The 23,957-nt window shown below is 50.0% G+C and overlaps 7 protein-coding genes across 7 annotated transcripts; 2 read left to right on the top strand and 5 right to left on the bottom strand.

Annotated features, from left to right (window-relative positions):
• Window positions 1-666: 666 nt before the first annotated feature.
• N0V96_011331 (uncharacterized protein) lies at window positions 667-1,134 on the bottom strand (the record flags this gene model as incomplete). Its single annotated transcript, XM_053192260.1, has 1 exon — window positions 667-1,134. The coding sequence occupies one exon, from the start codon at window positions 1,132-1,134 to the stop codon at window positions 667-669; it is 468 nt and encodes a 155-aa protein (XP_053050424.1).
• A 7,420-nt stretch (window positions 1,135-8,554) lies between these two features.
• N0V96_011330 (uncharacterized protein) lies at window positions 8,555-9,950 on the bottom strand (the record flags this gene model as incomplete). Its single annotated transcript, XM_065759247.1, has 4 exons — window positions 8,555-8,946; window positions 9,081-9,169; window positions 9,242-9,683; window positions 9,749-9,950. 4 exons carry the CDS (start codon window positions 9,948-9,950, stop codon window positions 8,555-8,557), a joined length of 1,125 nt encoding a protein of 374 aa, XP_065612144.1.
• A 1,523-nt stretch (window positions 9,951-11,473) lies between these two features.
• Window positions 11,474-12,359, bottom strand: N0V96_011329 (uncharacterized protein; the record flags this gene model as incomplete). Its single annotated transcript, XM_053192262.2, has 3 exons — window positions 11,474-11,865; window positions 11,940-12,029; window positions 12,101-12,359. 3 exons carry the CDS (start codon window positions 12,357-12,359, stop codon window positions 11,474-11,476), a joined length of 741 nt encoding a protein of 246 aa, XP_053050426.2.
• A 4,565-nt stretch (window positions 12,360-16,924) lies between these two features.
• On the top strand, window positions 16,925-18,257 carry N0V96_011328 (uncharacterized protein; the record flags this gene model as incomplete). Its single annotated transcript, XM_065759246.1, has 5 exons — window positions 16,925-16,938; window positions 16,996-17,122; window positions 17,174-17,621; window positions 17,681-18,080; window positions 18,131-18,257. 5 exons carry the CDS (start codon window positions 16,925-16,927, stop codon window positions 18,255-18,257), a joined length of 1,116 nt encoding a protein of 371 aa, XP_065612143.1.
• Window positions 18,258-18,986: 729 nt separating this feature from the next.
• On the bottom strand, window positions 18,987-20,192 carry N0V96_011327 (uncharacterized protein; the record flags this gene model as incomplete). Its single annotated transcript, XM_065759245.1, has 1 exon — window positions 18,987-20,192. One exon carries the CDS (start codon window positions 20,190-20,192, stop codon window positions 18,987-18,989), a length of 1,206 nt encoding a protein of 401 aa, XP_065612142.1.
• A 722-nt stretch (window positions 20,193-20,914) lies between these two features.
• On the top strand, window positions 20,915-22,165 carry N0V96_011326 (uncharacterized protein; the record flags this gene model as incomplete). The annotated part of the gene is made up of 1 exon (XM_065759244.1): window positions 20,915-22,165. The coding sequence occupies one exon, from the start codon at window positions 20,915-20,917 to the stop codon at window positions 22,163-22,165; it is 1,251 nt and encodes a 416-aa protein (XP_065612141.1).
• A 114-nt stretch (window positions 22,166-22,279) lies between these two features.
• On the bottom strand, window positions 22,280-23,272 carry N0V96_011325 (uncharacterized protein; the record flags this gene model as incomplete). Its single annotated transcript, XM_065759243.1, has 1 exon — window positions 22,280-23,272. The coding sequence occupies one exon, from the start codon at window positions 23,270-23,272 to the stop codon at window positions 22,280-22,282; it is 993 nt and encodes a 330-aa protein (XP_065612140.1).
• Between the last annotated feature and the right edge of the window lie 685 nt (window positions 23,273-23,957).

The raw sequence follows: 23,957 nt of genomic DNA, 5'->3' as shown, positions 1-23,957 counted from the left end.
AAAACGAGGCGAACTCTTCCTCTCTGGTACGCCTGGCTAGAGCAGTGGGCAGAGGACCTGGGAGCGCCGGTGAGTGAAGGCTCTCTAGGAGGGGTGTCGCTATCTCCGGGTCCTTATAACGGCTGGATACACCCTCGGGTCACTAAGTACCTAGTTACAATGCAGCTTTCAAGCGCTAGTCTGACCTGGATACCAAGTCACGAGAGGTTGAAGAATGATGTCACTTTGCGAACCAAAATGACTGATGATACAAACGTAACCAGTTTCTGTGGTGTGATAAAATATGCTACAACACTCAGTAAAAGATATAAGGAACGTGTGCCTCCGATTTCCTGTAAAATACGAAGGAAAATGCCTATAGTAATATCAAAACGCTGCCTGACATACTGCAATTACCGCCAAAATTCAAATATTCACATCATTCACACAAACAACTCCAATGGTATCTGGATTTCAGGAGATATATTGCTCGTGACATTTGATCGATGAAATGTAGAAAGCTACTCTTTCTGTTTCACGAAATGACAGCCAACTTGTTAAACACATGTAGTCGAGTTGACCAAACTGTTTCCGGACTTTACGAGATTGGATCCATCCATTGAAACCCTAATGAAGGAGCTTTATCCAGATCATCTCCAAGTGACCATCATTTGGCTTGACTGACATCTAAGGAGTGACCTTGATGACATCGCCAGGGCGCATAGCACTTCCGAGGTTGTAGCGAGTGTCGTGGGTGTACTGTCTAAGAGGGAAACCACCGCCAATCGGGTCGTCAAAGGCGAGCGGGATGCTGCCAGGAGCCGGAGTCGTGCCGTCAATGGTCCAGTAGAAGACGACGTGGTTGACAGCCAGGTCGTAGAAGAGGTGAAGCAAAATAACGGCGCCCTTGTAGGCGACGCGCTTGTAGTAGCCGGTGTCTGCAGAGAGAGTGATATCCGTAGCGCGCTTCTCGATGCCACGGACCTCGAGGTCGACGATCTTGTCGGCGTCGAGGTTGGCGATGTCTCCAGGAGTGCGGATGTCGAGGGCCTGGCTGTCGACAGGTGCTGCGACATCTCTGTTGGAGAGGACGGGGCTGGCCTGGACGAGACCGGCGACCTGCAAAGCAGCAATGAGAGCAGTGGTATAACGCATCTTGAATGTTGGGCGAGGGGGTTGCTGTACAGGTGTTAGTCTAGTTAAGCAAAAGAGCTTCAGGGCAAGGGAAGGGGGCAATCTACCTTCCAAGTTGTATCGAGCGGTTCTGAGAGGCGATGAAATAACTGACGAGGTGAGAGTGACTTGACGATGATCAAAGAAAGACTGATGAGTTGGAAGTGCCTGATGTAGAATGGAATATATCAATATTGGCCGTGGAGGAAGACGCCTTATATACTAGAATCGTGTCACAAGACACATACAGAATCTCCGTGTGGACCCCTAGGGCCCTTGGTCGACTCGATGACTTACGACATGGTGAACGAAGTCAAAGATCACGCGACCTTGGTTCGAATCCAGCTAAGGCTAGTATTCATCCGCCACCTCCTACTGCAGCGGGCCCATTCAATGATCACTTAGACTCCGCTCTAGAACTCGGGATCTTGTTGAGAAAGCGCTAAGCCTAATGTCTGAACTAAGATATACGACTATTACAACAACCGGCGACTTTCGAAAACTCTCCTTAGAAACTAGACTAAAGCCATTGTCTCTTTGACTTCGAGGTGAATACCCAATTGACATCTAGTACGGGGGAAAGATTCCATTTGCAAAGCCCGTCATCAGCCCTGTAGAAAAGTAGAGCTATTGAATCAGATAGAAACTGCCTGCTTGAGACTCTAAGTATCGTGCATAGGCCACCGCCGCAGTCATTGACGTAGCCGACGCTTGATAGCCGATACAACACACCTGATGTGCGCTCTATCAACTGGCGGTCATAGCATTAACTCCAACTGCCCGCGGTGATCAAGCAGATGATTGATATGAGACGAGCATTTCCCAAATTTTGTACTGAGCCATAATGATAATCTACTAATTTCTGACAGGAAAGGCTCAAGAAATCGAGCGGTCGGCCAGCCTGCTTGAGCTTTGGCGCCATAATGCCTAGTTCGGAAGTTAAGGCAAAAGACTCACGACTCACGATCATGATGCGTGATGTGCACAGGCCGACTTTCGTAACCCACAGTCGTCGGCAAGACCGTACATAGTGGCGAGGAGGGTATCACCGCCAATTTGGCCGTCGGAGACTTTGGACATGGAATCGGCATGGTATTTGATTACACGTAAAGAAAACCGGACGGAAAGCTTGATCAAAAATCCTTTTGAGGCATTCGCACGTAGCAGTTCATCTGATCTTCTAGACTCTAGACAGCCCCTGGCTTATAGCTCCCTGCCAAGTACTCAGCCTAATACACCCTACATCCAATTCATCCAGCATTGAAGGAGAACATTGCCGGGGCCCAGATGTAACTCGACCAAGCGTAACCTGACAGTTTTACTAGTCGTAAGCCTAAAGTAAGCAAGTCATTTTCTGGATCATGGTCCAGGAACGTGCCAGAACATGGAAGGTGGTCTGATTCCAAATAGGTGTGTTCCACTCGTCGGTATGGGAAAACTTCAACTGTCGAAATAATGTTTGTAAAGACAGGACGACTAATCAGTGAACGACAATTTGACCGATGCTGGTATGTTTTCCAGAGACTGATTTCCCCGTGGAACCTTAGTATAGAAGGACATGTGTTCGCGGCACGGAGTTGTCCTGCTCCAGAGTCCTGCTTTGACAGGGGTTTTTTACGAACGACGCTTATAGGGGCTCGTGCTCCGTCCAGGCGCCCCCTAAATGCTTGTTGATCCTGCACTAATTATCAGGCTCAATCTGATCTCTTGCCATGGTAGAAGTTGTCAATTTCGTGAAAGTGTCTTTGGTATAGGGTGTTCATTTCCTCAAGTTGCGCAGCGGCTTAGAACTTCTGGACATGCTCTGCCTGTAGCCTCGCACCTGTGACGACGTTGGAGTGATTGGCAGTGCTTTGCTCAAGTTCTATTGATCACATGATTGAGGAGTCCAGCGGACTACAAAAGACCCAGAAACTCTATTAACACGCTCTCCAGGGGTCAGGTATAGAAAGCTCTGGACCCCAGCATCTCTCCTCCCACCCGGCCGGACGCCTGGCGGCTTCACCGTGCGGTCCGCGCCACTCATCCCACTTGGCTTTCCATGATTTGAACCAGCCAAATGCTATACGGTGGAGCAAGCTCGTTGATCTCTGTGTGGAAAGGTGAGAAGTCTCGGCAGCAAGGGTCCCTTTTGAAAGAGAGGCCCACTTACTTGGGGCGAAGAGCAAGGGTGGCGATGCACACGAAGTCGAAGTTCGGGTCACTGATTGGGCTCCCACCTCCGTGTCCTGCTCTGGAAAAGCTTCATCGCAACTAGGCAAGGTTCCGAGCCAATGACACAAGAAGCGCTATGTAGAGAAAAGCAAAAATCTTTGGTTGGGATGATTCGAACTACTCGGGCGGAGAAGACGTATCTTGCTTGCTCCGCCTCACTTTTCGGCCAGCCTCAGTCCAATCAATCACTTTGGCCTCATGGGCCCTTGAAGCCTCACTGAGAAAAGGTGCCCCATTGGACACATACCTGTGCTTAGCCGTGAATCGCTTAATATCTGACAGCTTCATTTCTTTTCGTCAGATAGCGCTATGAATTGTGGTTAGAGCCGAATACCGATGCGTCACATCATCTAGAGACGGAAGTGGAAGAACATTTCCAAGCTTCTCACTACTCTGAGAGAAAAAAGTTCGAAGGACTGCATTTTAGAACTTCCTAGTACAGGTGCTAATGGCAGCAACGGAAAACATTTTGATCTTTACCAGAATATGATTGGATCTCAACACCACCACTGTCACAACGGATTCGAAAGAAGTCTTAAGAAGGCGCAACAGAAACCCTTGAGCATGTCTGAAATCCATCAAGAAAGAAACCATACTGGACTTTACATGTCAAACTAGTACGTTGTTGTCTCACGTCTGTCCGAACCACTGTCTCGTTTCCGTTCGCTCCGTTTACTTCTGTCGTCCTTGTCCTCGTCTTTGCGTGACCGAGAGCTGGTGCCCTTTTGGTCATCTTTACACGACGCCAAAGGCCGAACGCTGCGTCTCTTTATGTGGATGTCTGCCTCTCTCGAAGGACTTGAATTCATTCAGGAAACGTTCTGGCAGACAATCAGAGAGGTCCTTACCTGCTGGATCGATGAACCTCTATTGATTCAGATCGCGAGGGATTGGATGGGAAATCTGTGACGTGCACTCTACGTCCTTCCCGATTGCTTCGGTCTATAGTTGGTTGCTGATAGTTCTCTCTGGGCGGTCTGGTATTGTCCCAACCCCCTACTCCCATAAGTGTGGGCGACAAGGGCTGTACAGGCGTGTTTGCTGCGCTAGGGGTTGTTGTCGCAGAACTAGCGGGATAGGGACAGCCGTAAGAACTTGCGGCGGATGAGTGACTTGCCAACCCCGAATAAGACGTCGAAGGGCTATTTGGGTGACTGTGGTGCGGCAAAGATGACGGGTATGTCGAGGTTACCTGAGCCCCATATGAAGAGGCACTAACATATGCGGGACTTGGTGACGGCACGGGCGGGTAGGACGCCATGCTATCTGCTGGGGCACTGCTCGAGTACGGGTATCCCATTGCGATCATGTCAGGACTAGGGCGATAACTATTTGCCCGCGAGTATTCGACAGCGCTTAGTGTGCCAAAAGGAGGGAAGTCTTGCCCAGAATATCCATGGCTAAGCGGCAGAGTCAATGAATGAGACTGGCTGATTGGAGATCCGGCATGTGGCTGTGGGAAGGCCGTCTGCGCTGGAGACTGGGTGTAAGAGGAAGGCACAGTTGATCGGTGCCGGAATGGGACGGTGGTCTCAGAATCTTGCCTAGAAGATTGTTTCTTGGGCTGGAAGTCCATAATATCGGTCATATGAAACTTAAAGAGAGTACTAGGGGAAGAGATAAAGATGACTCGAGAATATCTCAGCGAGAAACAGAGGAGCATCATGGCCTAACGGCAGGGCTTCGGTCTACATCTTAAAGTAAGTTGGCTGGCTTGTGGATGAACTTAGACTTGCTTCGATGGTTGTCGCATAAGACTAACCTAGCGATGACAGGGCCGATACATGGACTCGATGCGTTGGGCCTCATCCCATATTCAAGGCGCCCCATCGGGCTCGAATGTCATGAGTTTCCAAGCTTCCCTTACCTATCTTATCATTCAGTAATCGGTATCCAGTCAACTTTGGCGTGAACCTATGTCAGCCTGCATGATGCGTAATCGAAGATTTAGTTTAGTTTGCTGCCTAGACAAGACCGGGCGAGAGGCAAGCCGCCTTATTTCGACTGATCAGGGTTATCATGGGGACGTCACGGAACCATGGCGACCCATGGCGGCTTATGGCGCTAGCATTTCAACTCGGACGGGATTATGGACAGCATGCGGGTGAGAGCTATGTACAAGCTCCTTGCTTTGAGCACTTGTAGAAGAACAGGCCAGGGGCGGCTTGATCGTGCGAGAGAAATCACTTATATCTCTTGTTCTAGGTAAGTCCCCTGCGATGCGAGGCTGTTCTTTTATCGATTCGTTATCACAACTTCTGGTAAGAAGACTAAACTTCCTCAAGGCGAAACTGCGAAAGAGCTGACCTCCGTTTCACATCCTCGACTGGGCTGGAATTTGGGGTAAATACCTCAACAAACCGCACTTCGAACCCCTCTATCGCGTCGAGATTGGCACTCACGAGTTGGGGAAACTGCCATTTTCTGCATCTACCCGCTTGCTCACTGCGCGGAAACGGAGAAGAATTCTTTGCGAAAAGGATCCAGCCCAATGGACGACGGGCTAGTCACTGCGAAGTTGGCAGCAGGTCTCATAGCGTGGCGTCAGGATATAGGTAGGTATCCGACTACTGCTCATTATCCTCAGGTGATGTTTTGGCTGCTGGCCTGCTGCAATGAGGGCGTGCCAAAGTCGACTAACAGTTAGGATCGACGACACATCACATAAACTACCCTCAATTACATCTACCTGTACTAGAGATACGTATCTCAATCTCGCTGATTTGGACAGGTTGCGTTGTCTTTTGATCAGTCAGAAGTTTGGGTAAATGGTAGGACCCCGATATCCAGGGTGGAAGACCGGGGTGCATCTCTGCTGGCCACCTCAGCTTGCAGGGACAACGACATCATGGGGGCTTTTCAAATGGCCCCCAAGAGCTCCAAGAGGCATTAAAGGCAGATTTCACCGCCTTGAGTACATCGCCAATCTTGATTTCTTCCGGCGGCATGAGCGCTTGTCGCGATCACTTCATTTTGGTTATCTTTGAAGGCACGTTCAGTCGAAAGTCATGAATTCTGTTACACATATGTACGGGACTTTATTTGTGTGCCGCTTCAGTAACCCGTTGGCTGTGATGATCTGCAATGCAGTTGGGCTGTGGGATGAAAAAGTGCTTACCGAGCAATGCCTACTCACGTTTCTTTGATGCATCATCGTCGATCTGACGCCGAAAATCTACAGACACGAAGCCGTCTGTGGAATGCCAAGCCGGCGTCCCCGAGAATGTCTTGGAGAGATTGAACTGGCTGATGTTGCCCACGGCGTGAGGGCGGCACAGCATGTAGTATGATTGTTGTCATCCAGACACGGAACAGCCAGATGACACTGAAAGTCATTATACTTAAAATAGCTGGAACAGCGTCATGACAAGCCCGTCTGCAAGGCAAAAGAGGGAATGTGATATCAGGACAGAAATGGCCGATCGCTGACGTGGCCACCCAGCAGTGGTCATACTTTGAAGCAAAGCCACGATACGGAACATAAAGCCACCCTCATAGTAGTCTTACTGATAGAGGCCACTATGATGACATGAAATGCTGAGGACCATCTTTTAATCCTGGCTGAGATTCAGTGGCGCACCGTATGTATGTACCCCTTGCATGCTCTGCTCCAATCCTTACCTGAGCCCAAGCACCAAGGCGAAGCAGCACAGTTAGACCACACAGGAACAATAGTCAGAACTAGGTAGGAGTCTTTTGCAAAACTACCTGAATTACCTATATTCATATCAGGGCCAAATATTAAGTGCTCAGCAGTAACTTAACCAGACTTGGCTCTTGGTAAGCTAGGTAAGGTAGGCACGCCTGGAACAGACTTCTAGCTCCATCTGTCGCTTGACACGCAGCTTACTGCCCAAGTCTTTCTCAAAACATGTGGCGTATTTTTCGGCCCGCAGCCTTCCAGCTACCCAAGCCAAGCATGTATAATTCCACCCAAGCCTTTGATACTGCTTGAGTAATGCGCCAAGCTATTCATCGGATGCTTTCGAATAAGGCGGTCCTTTCTGAAAGCGAGGAGGAACTCATTTGAAGCCTCTTAGGATCGGCCTGAAAGAAATTCAACGCTGTGCTATTTCCAATCAACTCCAGATGCACGCGACTATCAAGACTCTGCTTGATCATTAAGATCGAGAACATAGCAGATTAGGAATTAGTTGAGGACTACCTGTAAACTACAAATTAGACGCCAGAGAGAAAAAAGCGAGTCGATGTGATATTTCCAAGGCGTACCTCAAGCAACGGTACCTGGGACAAAATCTTTCTCTTCCACGGCAGTGTGTACAAAGACGGTAATAAAGAATGGACTAGCACAAATGGAAGGACAGCTGAAAGTCGAGGCGGACGGTCGGGCCATGAACAACATGGAAAGAACTTAATTGGACACAAAGAATGGTGAATAGAATTAGATTTCAATTCACCGTTAGCGGTGGACTGAGGAAGACTCCCATATAGACCACGCGGAATAGTCTGTGGTCATTGGCACCTGTCTCGATAAAATTACTCTTCACAAGGACCTCTGCAGTATTCAGCACCAGGAGGAGGCGGGCACCGCGCTCCGTCTGGCACAATCCCACTTGCACCCCCAGAGACGCCCTCTCCGTTGAAGTAGCACTTTCCAATATCCTTCTCACATGGGTTACCCGGGCCCGGACAACAGTATCCATAAGCATTAATGTCAAAGTTATAACAAGCAACTGGGTTGACAGGAGCAGCAGTAGGAGTAGCAGTAGGCACTACCTCAACGGTCGTCTCAGGCTCGGGCACGTCAGTGATGACCATGAGTGGCGAGGAGGTAGAGCTAGAGCTGCTCGCTCTGCTCGTGCTACGCGCTTCCGCGGCAAGACCGTCGTAGACTGCCTGAGGAAACCCGTCTCTATCGGGTGATGCATCGCCTCCCGTGGGCACTGACATCGGTGGTCTAGAAGAACACCGAGTGGCTGGTGTCGACGAGGTGAGTGAAGGTTTTGATGAAGATGTAGGTGGCAACGAGGTAGACGGGGATGAAGGCTCGGAGGTCTTTGGGGGATTTGACTCTGCAGGCTTGGAGTTCTCGCCGTTGTTGCCATTATCGCCGCCGTTTCCGCCGCCGCCGCCACCACCAACTGGAGGCACGATCGGAGGAACAGGCGCAACTGGTGCGATAGGTATCGGAACGGGAACGATGGGAATAACGGGAACTCCACCTTCCTCAGTGGTTGGCGGGGCTGTAGAGTACGAGTAGGAGAATGAAGCGCCTGAAAAGGAGCTCACTGGAGCAGGTGGCCTGGTGGTGAAGACAGGACCCTTGGAGCTGGGCCGGAGCCCCGAGGACGGTGGTGGCACTGGCTTGCTGGACTGAGGTGCTGAGGATGATGGCTGCACCGGGTTGCTGGACTGAGGTCCTGATAACGATGGGCGCGCTGGATTGCTGGATCGGGGTCCCGAAGATGCAGCAGGCACCGGTGGCTTTGAGCGAGAAGGCGACGCTGACCCGGTAGGTCTCTTCGAAGACGGTACCGACACTTTGCTCGAATAAGTGGTCGGGACACGAGAGCTTGTGCTGTTTCGGTGTGTAGTTATCCAGGTCGACGATGCCTTGGCCTGCCTACGAAGCATTGCCTCATACTTAGCATCTGGGCTGTAGTCTGCTCTCGCCATAAGATCTTCGGGTCCTCCGAGCAAGACACTACCCGTGTCTCTTTTCATGATGGTGCATGACTGTCCGGGTGCCGCACCGCTCTGAGGATCTGCCATGACCTCCAATGCAAAGAAAGCCATGTTTTGGGCGTTTCTAATCTTATCGGCGCCTTTGAGTCTCGAACAGCTTTTAGTCAATTAGCAAAGCTCTTAACAGTTTGTAAGCTCAGAGATCGTATAAAAATCGATGCTTACTTACCAATTAGCATCATAGCAGCCGCTGCCATCAGTTTCATTAGGGTCAGGGACATCGACGCATCGTCGACCATCACTAACGATGGCTCCTAGGTGCTGAACTTCGTGCAGCAACCAAAAGCCGGAAGAGGCGCTCAGTCTCCGCGTGTCTTTCCAAGTCCGCAACATGTCTTGTTGTGAGTTGGCTCCGAAGAACCGGTCACATAAAACAATGGAGTGGCCTGATAACCCTCCGGCGCCGTGCTGGTGGGCTGCTGCAGCCATCCCGCCGGCGCACATGCTATCATCTGCGGCAGCACACATGTATGTAAGCCCGGTAGGACTGAGGTTGTCTATTCTCATATCATCGACGCGGTTGCGTGCGCCTGGGGCTTTGAGGAAATCTTGAACAGGATCGTAGTTGAGGGTCTTGATGGAGTTCTTTGTGGCAGCCTTGGTGTTGTCCTCTGTATCCAACTGTCAGACTCAGACCATCCTACGGGAACTGTTAGATGTAGAAGTCGAAACTTACCACCAAACCAAAAGATATATGCATCAGAAAACTCGGAATCTTTTTCAGCCAGTACAGTAGAAGCCATGAAGGCTAATGCTTGCGTGTCTCTAACGGCACCTTCCAACGCGGCGATCTTTTCCTCGCTGCAGCCCCATTCACTTCCAGCCTGCTGATCGATGACATAGAAACCATCTAAAGCCCGCTTGCTGGACATGTGCATTGTTTGCTCAATTGATCGCTTGGCAGGGCCGGAAAGGCCATGACCCAAAGCGCCCTGGCCAGAGGCCAGAAGCAGTGAGCCTAACACAGTCAAAGGAGTGAGTGATTGTAACATAGTATCAAACGAATGTGGGTTTCGAACGAGTGTTGACTTCAAACAGACTAGCAAAACTTATCAGCTTTCAGTTATCCGCTCGCCGATATTTGTATCTGGTCTTTCCTTTTCATCCTCACCATCGTTCTCCAGATGGCCCGGAGGAGCCGCAAAGCTAGACTGGATCTGCTCAATCTATTCAGACGCTTCAGCTTCTAGTAAATGAATGGAAATTGAAGATCAACATTTTTTTCCAGTCATTGTTAGAACCAGTTTTGTTCGAACAAGGACAACCTGCAGTGTCAAAAAGTTTAACCAACTTAATCGTGAAGCGCGCGTGTCATGAGGCGTGGGTTGCTGCTAAAATTGGGGATACATGCGCAGGTTCCCTTGCCATCCCGTCCCAAGACCGCAGTGACGAACGACGGGACGGCTACCACGGCCAGCTAAGTAGCCGCAAGTTCTTTCTGATTTGTCTGGGATTGTCGCATGTAGAGCGTGATTCGTCTGAACTTCTTCATCGCATCCACGGACATTGTCTTGGCTTCATTCCCCGTCATCCCTCCTCCGCAAGGTAAGCCCGGTCGAATCTGTGGATCTTTCGTATTTCTCTTTCAAAATTATTCCTATGTTCATTTGGCGTGAACATTAGGCTTTGAGTAACATTGTCTTGGCCTTGACCACCATCCCAAGATCAGACGATGTGTACGTCGGCTATCGTGACTGACTCGACATCGCAGTGTTATGGAGATTGTGAGATGCAAAGCCACACCAAGCCGCTTTCGTCCCTGTTTCAAAAGTACGAGGGGCTAGAGGGTTCGGCTCTGCGGTTGAAGTCAGATTCGATCACTTCGATTATGTCATCCGTTGGCCGTCGATCATGGCAGTGTTGTGGAGAGTGAACCTCTTCAATAAAAGCATACGGTTTGATGATGAAAGTCTCACATAGCGGGGCACTGATAACTCAAGTCTTGTGATATCTTTTGGACTCTGGTTATTGTGAGCTTGTGTGTCAAATACGAAACCGAACTGTCGGATCCGGCCCGGACTCGGACTAGGCTTAAGTTCAGGTCGTACTCGAATAAGCGTCATTCGCTCGGGAACCTATCTTGCTCATCGATTGTGGAAGCACTCACGAGCATACAGCTAGGTAATCAAAATGACAGTAATCGCTGACAATCTGCCAGTCAACTTGTCTAAAGCAAGTGATCTTGTACTTTTCACATGAGAGCCACAAGAAATTCCTTGTGTTCCTCACGATTCAGACAGTGTTCCAATCCATAATCGAACGCTATCTACCATGCGTGATTTGCAAAGGCCAGTTATTACTATGTGTGTTTTGGCTCATGTGGAAAAGGGAAATTCTTAGGCATCTCTCAAATTACGTATCATCAATGTCCTAAACTATATGTAGCCATCGTCCTACACGATTAGGCCTTAATTCTCTTTTCGACGGAGAGTTCGAGAACATCCTTCGGAGTGATGGCCTTGACTCTGCTGCCCCTGATATCCTCTCTATCTAGAAGCTGCTGGTACAACGGAGCAAACTCGTCGCAGGTGGTCAAGTGAGCTCCAGCCCATGCCTTTCTGGCTTCCTCGTCGACTTCAAATTGAACTCGGTAGGCGAGGTAGACCTCGTTGAAGCGGATGTTTGTCTTTTCATTCTCCCGAGACGCGGCGATGGCGAAGCTGAAGAGTGCACCTTGCGTCACTGCGGGAGCAGCGCGGAAACCATAGTCGCCTTGAGCACCCGTACATAAGGTCCAAGTGCTGCCAGCAAACCCTTGCTCAAGCAAGTAGGGTACTGTCACGCGATAGGCGTCTAGATGCATCGTTAGCAATCAGAGTCTTCAGTCTAACTTTAGGTATTCTACACGAATTTTGGGGTTTTCTTACAGAAGTACGACTCGAAGTTCACATTGAGAACCTCACGAAGAGCCGCAGGGTCTATCTCCAAAATTGGAGTCTCCCAGTAGAGTCCACCAGCTGTCATAGACGTCAGTTTAGCCTGTGAGGACCCAAAGGCCAACATTCTTGTAAATACTTGAAGTACGTACGCGAGGCCCAAACATGCTGGAAGGCAGGAAGTTTGCCAGCACGAACTTGGTCGACAATTCCCCGGAGAGAGTCCTCGGAAGTAGGATCGGCTTCAACTACGGTGATGTTTTCGCGACTGCCGACGTACTTGAACATCTTTTCGGCACTGGCTTGACTGCGCACAACCGCGATGACATGGCGTTTGGCGCGCAGAGCACCGATAATGACTGCCACGCCAATGTTGCCTGTGGCACCAAAGACAAGAACGGTTTCAGTCATGGTGAAGTTTGAGCTTTAGATCAGCTTGATATTGTTTGATCGGTACAGATTAACCCAGAAAGTCGTTGAGAAAATGCGGATTGATGGCTGTGATGTTTGAAGTAGTGTATTCTGAGATAATAAGTAAGTCTCTGACGATATATATATGTAAACCCTGTTGACAGAACTGCTTTGCTTCTTCCCGTGCATCGTCTGATTCCTCGGATATCCTCGAGGCCGAGCCTCATCACCGAGCGGAGAGGCGCATAGCTGTTCTCGACTCTTCAGCAGTTAGAAATCACACCACAACTGGAATCGGACCTGTACCGGAATTAACAGGTGGTATCAGGCCGTTGAAGTCACTTTGCTGACTAGCATCCTCATCAATTGGATAGTCGAAGTGTACCTAGTGCCCAACAACTCTTGTAACGAAACCTCGTTATGTAAGCGGGTTCAATTCGCCGTTTCACTTCCCTACACGCTTGAGCCGAGATTCTGCATTACTAATTGCATGCAGGTGCGTCATTTTGCGTAGCCTAAAAGCTAGCGAGAATCTCGTTCTCGGTCTTGACGTCTTTTGCCGATTTTACTGGCGGTTCAAGGCGCTTTAGTCACCAGATTCGGGCTTCCAGCTCCGCCAATACCCGCTAATTGTCCGTTCCACTCTCTATGCTCGGACGCCGGAGCCCGGAGGCGGCTCGTGCTGAGTAAGACCGGCACAATGTTGGTTCTGAATTATCGTGTTAGTCCGTTGATTCTGAGACTGCAGCCTCTTTGCTGTTGATTGGAATTTGCAGCAGCAAAGGATTGCAGCAGCAAAGGATCTTTTTTGAGCAGAAAGCTTCAATTGTAATGATACTCATTGCGCGCTCGTGGTGGAATGTGTGCGTTAGGCCTATCGGGTAAGCCTGCTATTGTTACCAATGGACTTGTCAGATAGCACCTAGCTTGTCCGCGACTTAGCCCCTAGGCCAATCTCATCAAGCCAGTTGTGACTGATCCGTTAGCATCTTCGTCACCAATGGCCCCCAAACTTGCTTCCGTTTCTGCACTGAGTTTTGGGTTGCACAGGCTGCCACAATTCAGTCGTATATCTCAACTAAGTTATTCATTCGATATTTGAAGCCAATTTGCCATCAGAATTCTACCTGGAATTTAGAGCAATTCGAATGCAGACCGTTTCGGACAAGGACTTTGTCGGAAGGGCCGGACTAGATCATTGGAAAATCTCATTTCTGATTTCGAGGGAAGAAGCAGAGGTAATTGACGACTTAAAGAGCATGATCTTCTGCGAAGATGGTGGAACAGGAATTATATTCAAACATATAGAGGGAATAAATAAGATGGCTGCTGTCTCTAGTCAGCTTGGTTGACTTGTGGGCTGAAACCTGCAAGGGACTCAGATCTGCGGACATGAATGAAGATTGTGGAAGAAAGATAAATTAAAGATCTGATTCGTGGACCTCTCGGAGAACGCCATTCATCGGCCCTATTGCAATATGCAAAGACACGTTGATTAGTTATCACGTATGAAAGAGTATATATATGTGGGCGTTCCTTCTCGAAAAGCCAGCTACAGCGATGAACGTATGAAACTAGTTGACTCTCATTACTCAGGTCCCTTGTTCAAGCGACTCACATGACTCACGGTAGGATGAAGGCACTCACTTACCTTTACCACCCTGGCGAATGGGGAATTGACTGATCTGAAATTCCTGTATCAGCTAGAGCCCACACGCAGCTGGTGGTCTTTCCAGACCCATTGAACTTCATGTTCGGTTCAAACCTCCTGAGTAGAGCCTATCTACTGACTGAGGTGCGCCCAAAATGAATTTACTCGGTCGTCAAGTGCGTGCCTCGTATGAAAAGCAGAGGCTGAACACCACGGTCTGGATTGGAGACTTGTTGGCGACCACTGTAGCCCACTCATCTTTATGCTTTGAGCCGATGCCAATCCTTGAGAGCTGTTATGCGAGTCTGCCATAGTAGATATTCAACTTCAAAGGTCAATGTTATCATGGAGTTCATGGTGCTGACCCGTGCTTGATGGACATTGTTGCAGGCCAACTGCTAATAGCGAGTAAGAAGCCTTTTGTCAAAGATACAATTGCCGGCGACGACTCAGGACGCCATCATACACAAAGCTAATCTTGCTCCACCAAATACACCAGAGAAAATTAACCTTTGCAATGGCCAATTTGGATAAAGATTAAGCTAGGGGATGCTAAAGTGTCAGCTGACCGTGAACACCTAAATGGTGCCGACAGCAAGAGGCACGGATCCAGGGGCATCGTTCATAACCAGGGTGCGTGAAAGTACCTAGGGCGAGATAGATGGGGCATGGTATACTCCCCAGAAGACTGCCGAGTAGCCTGGAGGGATGTCTAGTGCATCCCAAGTGGACGGGATGGCCAGCTATGGCCAAAACGCTTCCTCGGGTTGGGCCCATCGATTTGTTTGCTAAATGAAGCGTCGTCACCTGCATATGGATTTTGTAATGTTGCTATATTCCGATTGGATAGGGGATCTGCTGTGGCCACGGACTGACATCTATGAGGGTGGTATTCTCGATCAGATTTGAGGATACAAGATGCGAATTCGATTTTACTCCTATTTGCTGAAATTTGGCCTCTATACCGGCGTGGAGTCCGTAGGGCGAGAAATATCCGGGATCTTGGGCCATGCACTGAAACTCCAGGGAGTTATATGCAGATGGGGTGATTCAGAAAATGAAGCAAGCTTTGATGCTCCGAAGCTCTCGTAGGACAAGGTTTCGCACGATTCCATGACCTCAAAACGCTAGATTATGAATCGGGCTAATGGTAGATACTGAGTCATTATTCTTCCCCATTTTCTCCCCAGCCGGAACATGCCCTTCTTTTACCTTCGGATCACCTGGACCAACAGAGAAACGGGCACCACGTCGCTGGTCTAGGCTCTTTGTCGCGCTTAATAGTCAACTCACTCCTTCGGCACTTCGAAATATCTATTAAATCGCCTATGGGTGAAGTGAACGGCTTCTCCAAAGACCATGGTGTGTCAATACATCGAATTTCTGTCGGCACCTTAGCGTCGGCACCCAGAGACGACGGACTAGAATTCTTCGCTTGGCCATTTTTGTCTAGACCAAATGAGAACGGTTTTCACCCTGGAATCCTCAAGAGGAGATTTCTCGGCAAAGTTCAAGCCGTTTTGCAAAGGCTCTTCCCCACGCGCTTACTTCCGTGCAACGTAGGTTCGGATTGAAACAGTGATTAAGAAGCTGTCCTCGTGAGGTTGAAAGGAGCCGCGATCTTATCAAAGCTTGATCTTGACCCGCAGACTTGCTGCGCTGGTAGACGTATCGACCAATACCGCAAGAATCGCCAAGATGCGTGCGAGTATTTTCCCACGGAATGATAAAGCTCCTTCCAAAAAATTGTCGGAGGATTGGGGTGGACATCCCCTGTCTTGATGCCGGCAACATGGTGCCGATTTGGATGTATAGGACTGATGCTAAGCTGTCGGCACACCCTCCTCAAAAATGGCGATGGGGTGATTGGTCAACCCCATGTAATGCTGGGATGACGGCTTGACCTTAGCTCCGGTGATAGATTTCATGAGAGCCTGTCAGATGAGCTGAAGTTCACCTTGCCCCATCTAGGCCTCCCTCCAGATTTCCCCGCATTCTTCCCCCTGCCGTCGCGTGGGGAGAGCTCATAGAGTTCAACCTAGTGGTTCGGCTCTTGATATCTGAGCGTAGGCAGCTGCCGCGACGACATGCCGAATGTTTGAGGTTGGTCGACCCAGGATCATGGTAACACTAGACGCGTAGTTGTGCCGTCGACAGGTTGATGTCGCAGATCGCGTCGGTAATTCGACTGTATCGGTCGATGTGGCCAGGCCGATGTCTACATTTATTACTCACGTCCTCGCCCCGATGTTGCAGCGTTTGATCAAACTAATCACTGTGAATTTTGATCGCATCACTGTCCGAGACGTAAAATCACAGGCCAAAAACTCGTAACCATGTCGAAAGATCCGGAAAAGACAGTAAGTCCAGCATTGTGTCATGGACGAATTTCCGCTAACATGTCATTTCAGACCCGCGAGGAGATTGAGCATGAGCTTCACATCGAGGTGGTGCCTGGCACTGAGGTCATGGCCGATGTGTTGAAGCATCATCTTATCAAGAGCGAGCACTCGACAGTGGTTCTCGTCCCTCAACCATCCCAGGATCCGCACGACCCTTTGAATTGGAAAGCATCTTGGAAGTGGTCTACATTGGGCGCGGTCTCTCTGATGACCTTCTCGCAAGGCTTTGCTCCATTGTCTCTTGCTTCCATGTTTCCATACCTCATTCGAGACTACAATAGCAACCTCGAAGACGTCATTCAGTTTACGGGAGTGACCATTTTACTGCTTGGATTCAGCAATTTTATCTGGTGAGACCACGAAAGGAGGACTGGATTTTCGAGGCCGTGGCTAACTTTTCAAGGGCTCCGATTTCATCCTCATTTGGTCGTCGCCCTGTCTTCATTGTTTCCCAGCTCGTCTGCCTCGCGTCCCATGTTCTCAGAGCGAAAGCTACAACATATGGCTCTTTCATGGGTGCTTGCGTGTAAGTCCTGCTCCTTCATATGTCTAACCATGGAAATATAGGCTGACTGTATTGCAGACTCAACGGAATCGGTGCTGGCCCCTCAGAGACTCTGCAACCGCAAGTCATCGCCGATATTTACTTCCTGCACGACCGTGGCCGCTGGAACACGCTATACTGGGTTGTCTATATGGGATCTTTGATGGTGGGTCTACCGTAAACGACAGCAGGAAGTGTTCGTGGCTAACATTTCCAGATTGCGCCAGTCATTGCGGGCCCGATGGCGGATCATGTTGGATGGCAGAACTTTTGGTGGCTCAACGTTGCGCTGACAGCTGCCTCCATTGTCTATGCCTTCTTTGGCTTCCCAGAGACAAGGTGGATTCGTTCTCAGCCAACCCAGGACGCTGTCACAATCGAAGTTGCTGAGGAGACATTGAACCAAACCCGGACTGCGGACATGGACCCGTACCTTGGCAAGGGAACACCCTCTAAGCAGCAGTGGTACCTGTTTCAGCGCAACTCTTCGCCCCTTAAGACCATCTGGTTCGACCTATGGACTCCCTGGAAGCTATTTGGATTCCCCATTGTAGTGTTTGCTTCGTTTGTTGTGAGCTGGAGCTGCAGCAACTTCCTCATCCTAAACCTCACGCAGTCTCAAGTATTCGCAGCACCCCCTTATAACATGAGTTCGCAGTCTATTGGTAAGCCTTCTAAACCCGAATTTGCATCCCATTCCGTTATAGGAGACTCACTCTCTTAGGCTTTACCAACCTAGCAGTTCTTGTTGGTGCGCTGATTGGACTCGTCACCGCTGGCCCCTTCAGCGATTGGGTATCTGCCCGCGCGACTGCTCGAAACAACGGCATCCGCGAGCCTGAGATGCGTCTCCCCGCCATGATTCCTTTCGTTATCATCATGGTATTTGGCAATATTATTACAGCTATTGGGTACCAGAATCACTGGTCTTGGCCCATCATTGTAGTCCTCGGCTACGCCAGCGCAGGCATCCAGGTTGCTGCTCTGCCCAGTATCGCCAGCACCTACGCCATCGATTGCTACAAGCCAGTGACTGGTCCTCTCATGGTTGCTATCACGGTGAATAAGAACGTGTGGGGATACGGCATGGGCAAATTCATTACACCTTGGACAATCCAGGCAGGGTCAGTCAAGTTTATCTCCTTTGGCCGATGCCACATGCTGACGCGAACAGTTTCATACCGGCTTTCATGACCAACATGGCTTTGACCGTCTTTTTCTCTGCTTGTGGGGCAATCTTTTACTTCTATGGCAAGACGTTCCGTAGGTGGACTAGGAACAGCGCCGTCCACAACCTGTAGAAGATGAGGGATCTATGCTTAGATGATAGCCTTAGTTGCATTAGGGCTCTAGAAAGTTGAATGGTTAATGCTCAATAACACCTTGCAATACAACTATTGAAGAGTTTTAAGATTACATTTACCTTGTGTCTTCGACAACATGAAGTTTATTGGCTCCCGTGCAACCAACTAAAGAAGGATTGTGAGAGTCGTGTAGGTTCAGTCACAACCGATCAGGATAATCTCATGCACTGGAGACTGTGAACCAGTATTGGACTTTCTGGTCTTTCTTTAATGACAGTGAGGCAGATGACGCCATTTGCGAAGTTGTTTTGCCAATATGAATGATACTAGAGCTAGCGAGGCTTGAGAGGAATGTTCGAAAGTACCACTGTCAGCTCTGACCAGATCAGATGACCATGTCAGACATCCGATGGCAATTGCCCTTCACTTGGCCATGATGGCCTCGGCCGGAAATACTTTATCGGTCCATCGGCTATACCGGCAGAACTACTCACCAGGGGGAGCTATTGCCCGAGGTTGTACAAATCATAGCTGATCGCCCACATATCACGGACCTATGGCGGATAACACATAGGCCTACTTTTTCCGAAGTTGGCTTGGGGCCATTGTCTAATCGGTCTTGAAGCCTTTCTTGATCATGAATAAAGGGAACAGAATCCGACACTGAGTTGGCGCATGCCTTGAGGGGCAATAGTCTTTTCAACAGTTCAAAATACAGGCCTAGATTCATGCTTGCTCAGAGTTTGCGTCACTTTCGCCGCTGTCGTCCTTTGATCCCTCTCGCTCATCCTCGTCTTCATCGGTGTCTTTTCCCGAATCAGCGGGCAGTTGGCTTATCAATCCAGCGAGAATTGAGTTGAGACCCGTCTTGACTTGTGGATTTGGTGTGGCATCGATGCGCTGCTTTAACTCGGCAATCCTTGCTTGAAGCTCCTCCTTGTCCCGTTGAGCGATATTGATCTCCTCATCGGATTCATCCACCTCAGCTTCCACGTCTCTCTCAATACCCTTTCCGAAAGCCTCTTCGAAGGCGTCGGCCATACCGGCATCTTTAATTGCGAAGACAATTTCTTCAATCCCGGCCCATGTCTCTTTATTCCCCTTCTTTTTCCCTTTTCCGTCGTTCCTCGGTAACAGGGCCTTTTTCCACGCTTTGGCCACTTCGGCGACAGGATTTCCGTAGGCACCACATCCCCAAGCACCAAGCACGACCTTTTTGATACCTTTCAGCTGGCATATTCGCAGCACAATCTTCATCTTTTCCAGGATGAGTTGTCTGTCTTTCTCTTGAACGTAGTGGCTGAAGCCAGTGTCCTCGTCTCGCTCAATTTCTGGATTCCGCAACATGGCAGCGCTGATGCAGTCCACGAACCAACGGTCTTTTTTCTCCAACACGTCGTCCGCATCTTCATCTCGGAAAACCAGTACATCTGGTGTGTAGACAGCACCGAGCTCTGGCAGACGATAGTACTCATCTTTGAGAGAGGGTAGCAGCGTAGTCCGCATACACAACGACTCTTCCTGACTACCGGCCCCGTTGACGAAGCCACCCCCCGGCGTGAGAGGTGAGGCCATGTTGAGAATCGCTACCCGCGTCTCTTTATTGCTTACGTCCACCGAGCGATCCGGTCCCGCGTTCTCAGTCACCAACGCGTGAGCAGCTACGAGAGTGTCGGCTACTCGAAGTCTGACGCGAAGTGCCTCATTGGTCTCCGGAACAACAGCGTCTTCTGTCTTGGGGGCTCGAGTCTCTTTGGTCGCTGACTTTGGCTCAATTATAAGCTCAGTTGAATCGATTCCGCGGCGTGCCCGTGGGTGCGTAGGGAGGAGCGATGGAATTAGCTGATTGAGGGTAACCTTGGCCTTCTTGGCTCGGGCGGCTTTCCGAAAGGCCGCTGGTGGCTGCCCAACTGATGGTTGTGTTCGGCCCATATTCTTTTTGGGTAAGAAAGACGGAATGAGTTTGTTATGACGGATTTCTATGCTCTTGATACGGGAGCTCTCGACGGCGTCTTGAAGTCTGCCTTTAGTAGGAATATCTTATGGTGGGGCTGCAAGGCACCTTGATGGCCCAGGGGCAAATTGCTGAGATGGTCTCAAACTACCACGCCGTTTCGCTTCCCGGCTGTTCTTCTACTTGTATGCCTTGACTGGTGAACGATCAGGGTCTTATGGGGAGATCGCGAGAGTGAACAAGTTCACGATGACGATGGTTGGCATGTTCGTGCTCGGATTTTGCCCCAGTTGCCCTGTCCAGGTGGCGCCAGCTGTTAGAGCATGGTGTATTCATACGGCGGATGAGCGCCGAGCCAAAACTTGCATGAGATATTAGGTGATTGATAACTCACTTTCGGCTGCCCTGACGAGTCTAGAACCTTGCTTTTGAGTTTATGCTTTCTAAGCGGCTCTTACAGGTTTCGAGATTCGGATGTTCGCATTGCAACCATCTCTTATACTTACCTCATTGCGTCCAAGGAAGCTTGAGCGAAGCCGTCGGGACCCACCTGAGAAACATTCTCGAAATGGAAGTGGCGCTCGCTGAATCTCATCAACTCTCATCCAATTTCACTCCTCTCCTCGCTCAGGCACCGTTCACGGGAACCAGCATCGGCAATACTCAACTGGTACTTGCAGCGACCACGTTTTCCGTCACCATGGCGTCTCTCAAGCAGCCTCGTCGCGTCGCCGAAATCATGCTCTCATGGCTAGGCCTTGAACTCGTCTCCCTCACTGAGCTTCAGACTCTTTGGGCGGGCTACGGCCATATCTGTGCCCTCACTGCAAAGATTGCCAATATCAATGGTGTCGCCATCTCGGACCAAAAGCCGCTACCTATCCGTCCAGCAGAAGATGGGACATATCGCCTCATCATCAAAATCATCTCACCGCCACGCGCCAAGGGAACAGATGAGGGCCACCTGCGCAAGATGTTGAGCTATGAGGTCGAGCAATATTTCTATCAAGAGATTGCACCGCGGCTATCAGATGATGTCGCTGTCGCAAAGTGCCTCGCTTCCACTCTAGACATGGAGGGTAAGCCACGCAAGGAAGAGCTTGAGGGTCTCACCGCCACCATCATCACGGACCTGCGGCCAGAGTTTCCCGTGGCTGGTGAAAAGAGATTGGTCCTCAACCGCAAGCAGGTGAATGCTGCGCTGGACTGGCTGGCAAAATATCACAGCAGCTCTTGGGCATCGCTACCGGATGACCTTGGCCAATTTGTGCTGCCCCCACTTGAAGAAGCGAAACGAAGGGAGGTTGGTGATGGCGTCACGGAGCCCAAGATGTGGCTGAATGGAGGTTACACGTACCTTGCTACCAGACGGAAGGAATACGGATCGCTATGCCGAGACGACTATTCCGAATGGTCTTCGGCATTCTGCGACCCCGTCGATGGTTCATCCTCATCAATTGCCGAGCTAGTTGCCGACTTCCTCACACCATCTGGCAGGCCGTTTGAGACATATATTCACGGCGACGTGAAGTCGGAGAACCTCTTCACCACCAAAACTGGCGATAAGGTGGCCTTCTTCGACTTTCAGTACGCGGGGCTGGGGATTGGCGGCTGCGATCTCGCCAAGCTATTCACCTGTTCGGTCCCCATTGAGATGCTCACTCAACACGAAGACATACCGGATCAGCTAGCCATGGATAAAGGCGAGAGAACTATTCTGGAGCAATACAGAAGTACTCTCCTGAGCCAAAAGCCGACAGGCAAGGGGCCCGATACTTATGACTGGGATACGTTCGTGCGACACTGGGAGACTGCCTTGGTCGATTGGTGTCGCTTCCAGGCATCTTGGGGCTTCTGGGGAAATACAGAATGGCTCGAAGCTAGAGTTAGACACATTCTTGCTGACCAGAGCTGGCGAGATTGGCTCAAGAAGGAGACAACCAGGACTTAGAGCGAGACTTAGATGTTCATTGTTCTTTGTTAGATGATAGATCATAGAGAAGTCAAGTGAAAGTCATTATTTCTGTCAGGCGGACACGCGGTAGCAACTTCTCAGCTAGGATATCTATTGCACTTTTGCGCTAAACGGACGGCCGGGACCGCTCAACTGAGACATGATGAACTGCTCATAGGACTTGTCCAGGGCCCTCGTCTCCTCTTTTCGCTTGCGTGTCTCTACCTCTGGCAGAGTCTCCAACCTTTCAAAGAATGAGACTTTGGGGTCGGGCAGCAAGACCTCTGTGACTAGAAAAACTGCTCTGACGATGAAGATGATTATGGCTGCAAGTAAGGGGTTGGCCGGCTCGATGCGAAACGCGCTCAGCGTCGTCGGCAGAGAAAGCGTCCGGGGAAACGCCATGCCGAACCATCGCAGGCCTGGGGGGAAATAACGATAGGCAAAAAGATTGAAGATGGATAGACCGATGTATCGAGCTTTCTCGTTGTACTCTCGAGGTGTGTTCTCATACGCCTCGCAGAAAGCTATACACCCATCGAAATCTGCTGGGTAGTCCTTCACAGTTCCTTTGCCTTCGACTTTGAAAAGAGGGCCCATGTCACGCCAGAAGTGGTGAGCAGCAACCTGCTGCTTTTCCGTGAAACCTGACAGACCAAGCCGTATCCTCAGGCGATGCATCAACACGGCGCTGAAGGTGAGGGTGTAAACGTAGTCCTCATTGTGGGAAAATCTTCCAGGATACTGTCGGGCGAGGCCGGCGTGTAGCTGGTTGATTCTCTCAGCGGCATCTCGGCAACGTTGATCGCTGGGGCCGTAGTACCACCACGCCATATTGTAGTACTCCGTCTTGTCGACTCTGTCGACGGCTTTGTGGACGACTTTGCCGCCGTCAGAGCGCCACACCACTTCTGCTCCATGCAGGGGGATGACAAAATTGGGGAAGGTGAGAGTGTAGATCAAGTTGTTGGCGAAGTCAGAAAGCTGGTAGCTTGATGTCAGACGCCATATAGTCTCATAGTCTGTTTCGGGATCCAAAGTATCGATTGCTTTCGAGATCCAATGGTAACTGTCTTGGGAGATTTGAGAGCTCGAGGGGTTCATGATATAAATGTTGTGGGTAGGTGATTTGAATAGAGGGTGTATCGCAGAAGCATTTGATGTCTCTTCTGCCATCAGTATCAGAAGTGGTCCTCAGTCCATCTTATAACACGAGACAGAGCGACGATGATCGCTTTCGGGGACTTAGGAGATAGGCGTGCTCCTCTCCTGAGAGATCGACTCGACTATCCTTAGCGACGGCATTGTTGCTCGTCCCGACCTCCGCACGCGCTGCACCCCGCAATATTCGCGGGAGCTTACTCGTGGCAAGGCTTGCATGGGACTTCGGATATAATTCCAAAGTCGCTTGAGTTAGACATATGGTTGTATTCATTCGTCGCTCAAGTACAGGACTCTTCGGAATTCCGACGAACCCGATTAGTCAGGCACCCACCACCTAGGGAACGAAGCGTTCGGATGGCTCTTCGACCTTACCCCTTAGTTCTTTTCAGTATTGAATATCAACCCTGTCTCTAGTAAAAAGATGCGTAGTCTTGAGCCATTATTTTCGGTTTGACCAATTGTCCGTGATTCCCGATATACCCTGTAAGCATTTCCCCTAGATGTACTGATATCTTAGCTAGAGGTAGGACATTTAGGCTGTTGGTACATTAGCCTGCTATGTCTCAGTAATGCTTTTATTGTCCGGAAAAGAGAAGCCAATCGGAATTGCTTGAAATATGGATGA

The sequence above is a fragment of the Colletotrichum fioriniae genome (genome assembly GCF_027942845.1).
Source record: "Colletotrichum fioriniae strain IMI 355084 chromosome Unknown scaffold_17, whole genome shotgun sequence".
In the NCBI taxonomy this organism is placed as follows: Eukaryota; Fungi; Ascomycota; class Sordariomycetes; order Glomerellales; family Glomerellaceae; genus Colletotrichum; species Colletotrichum fioriniae.
This window is presented reverse-complemented; position numbering and strand designations above follow the sequence as displayed.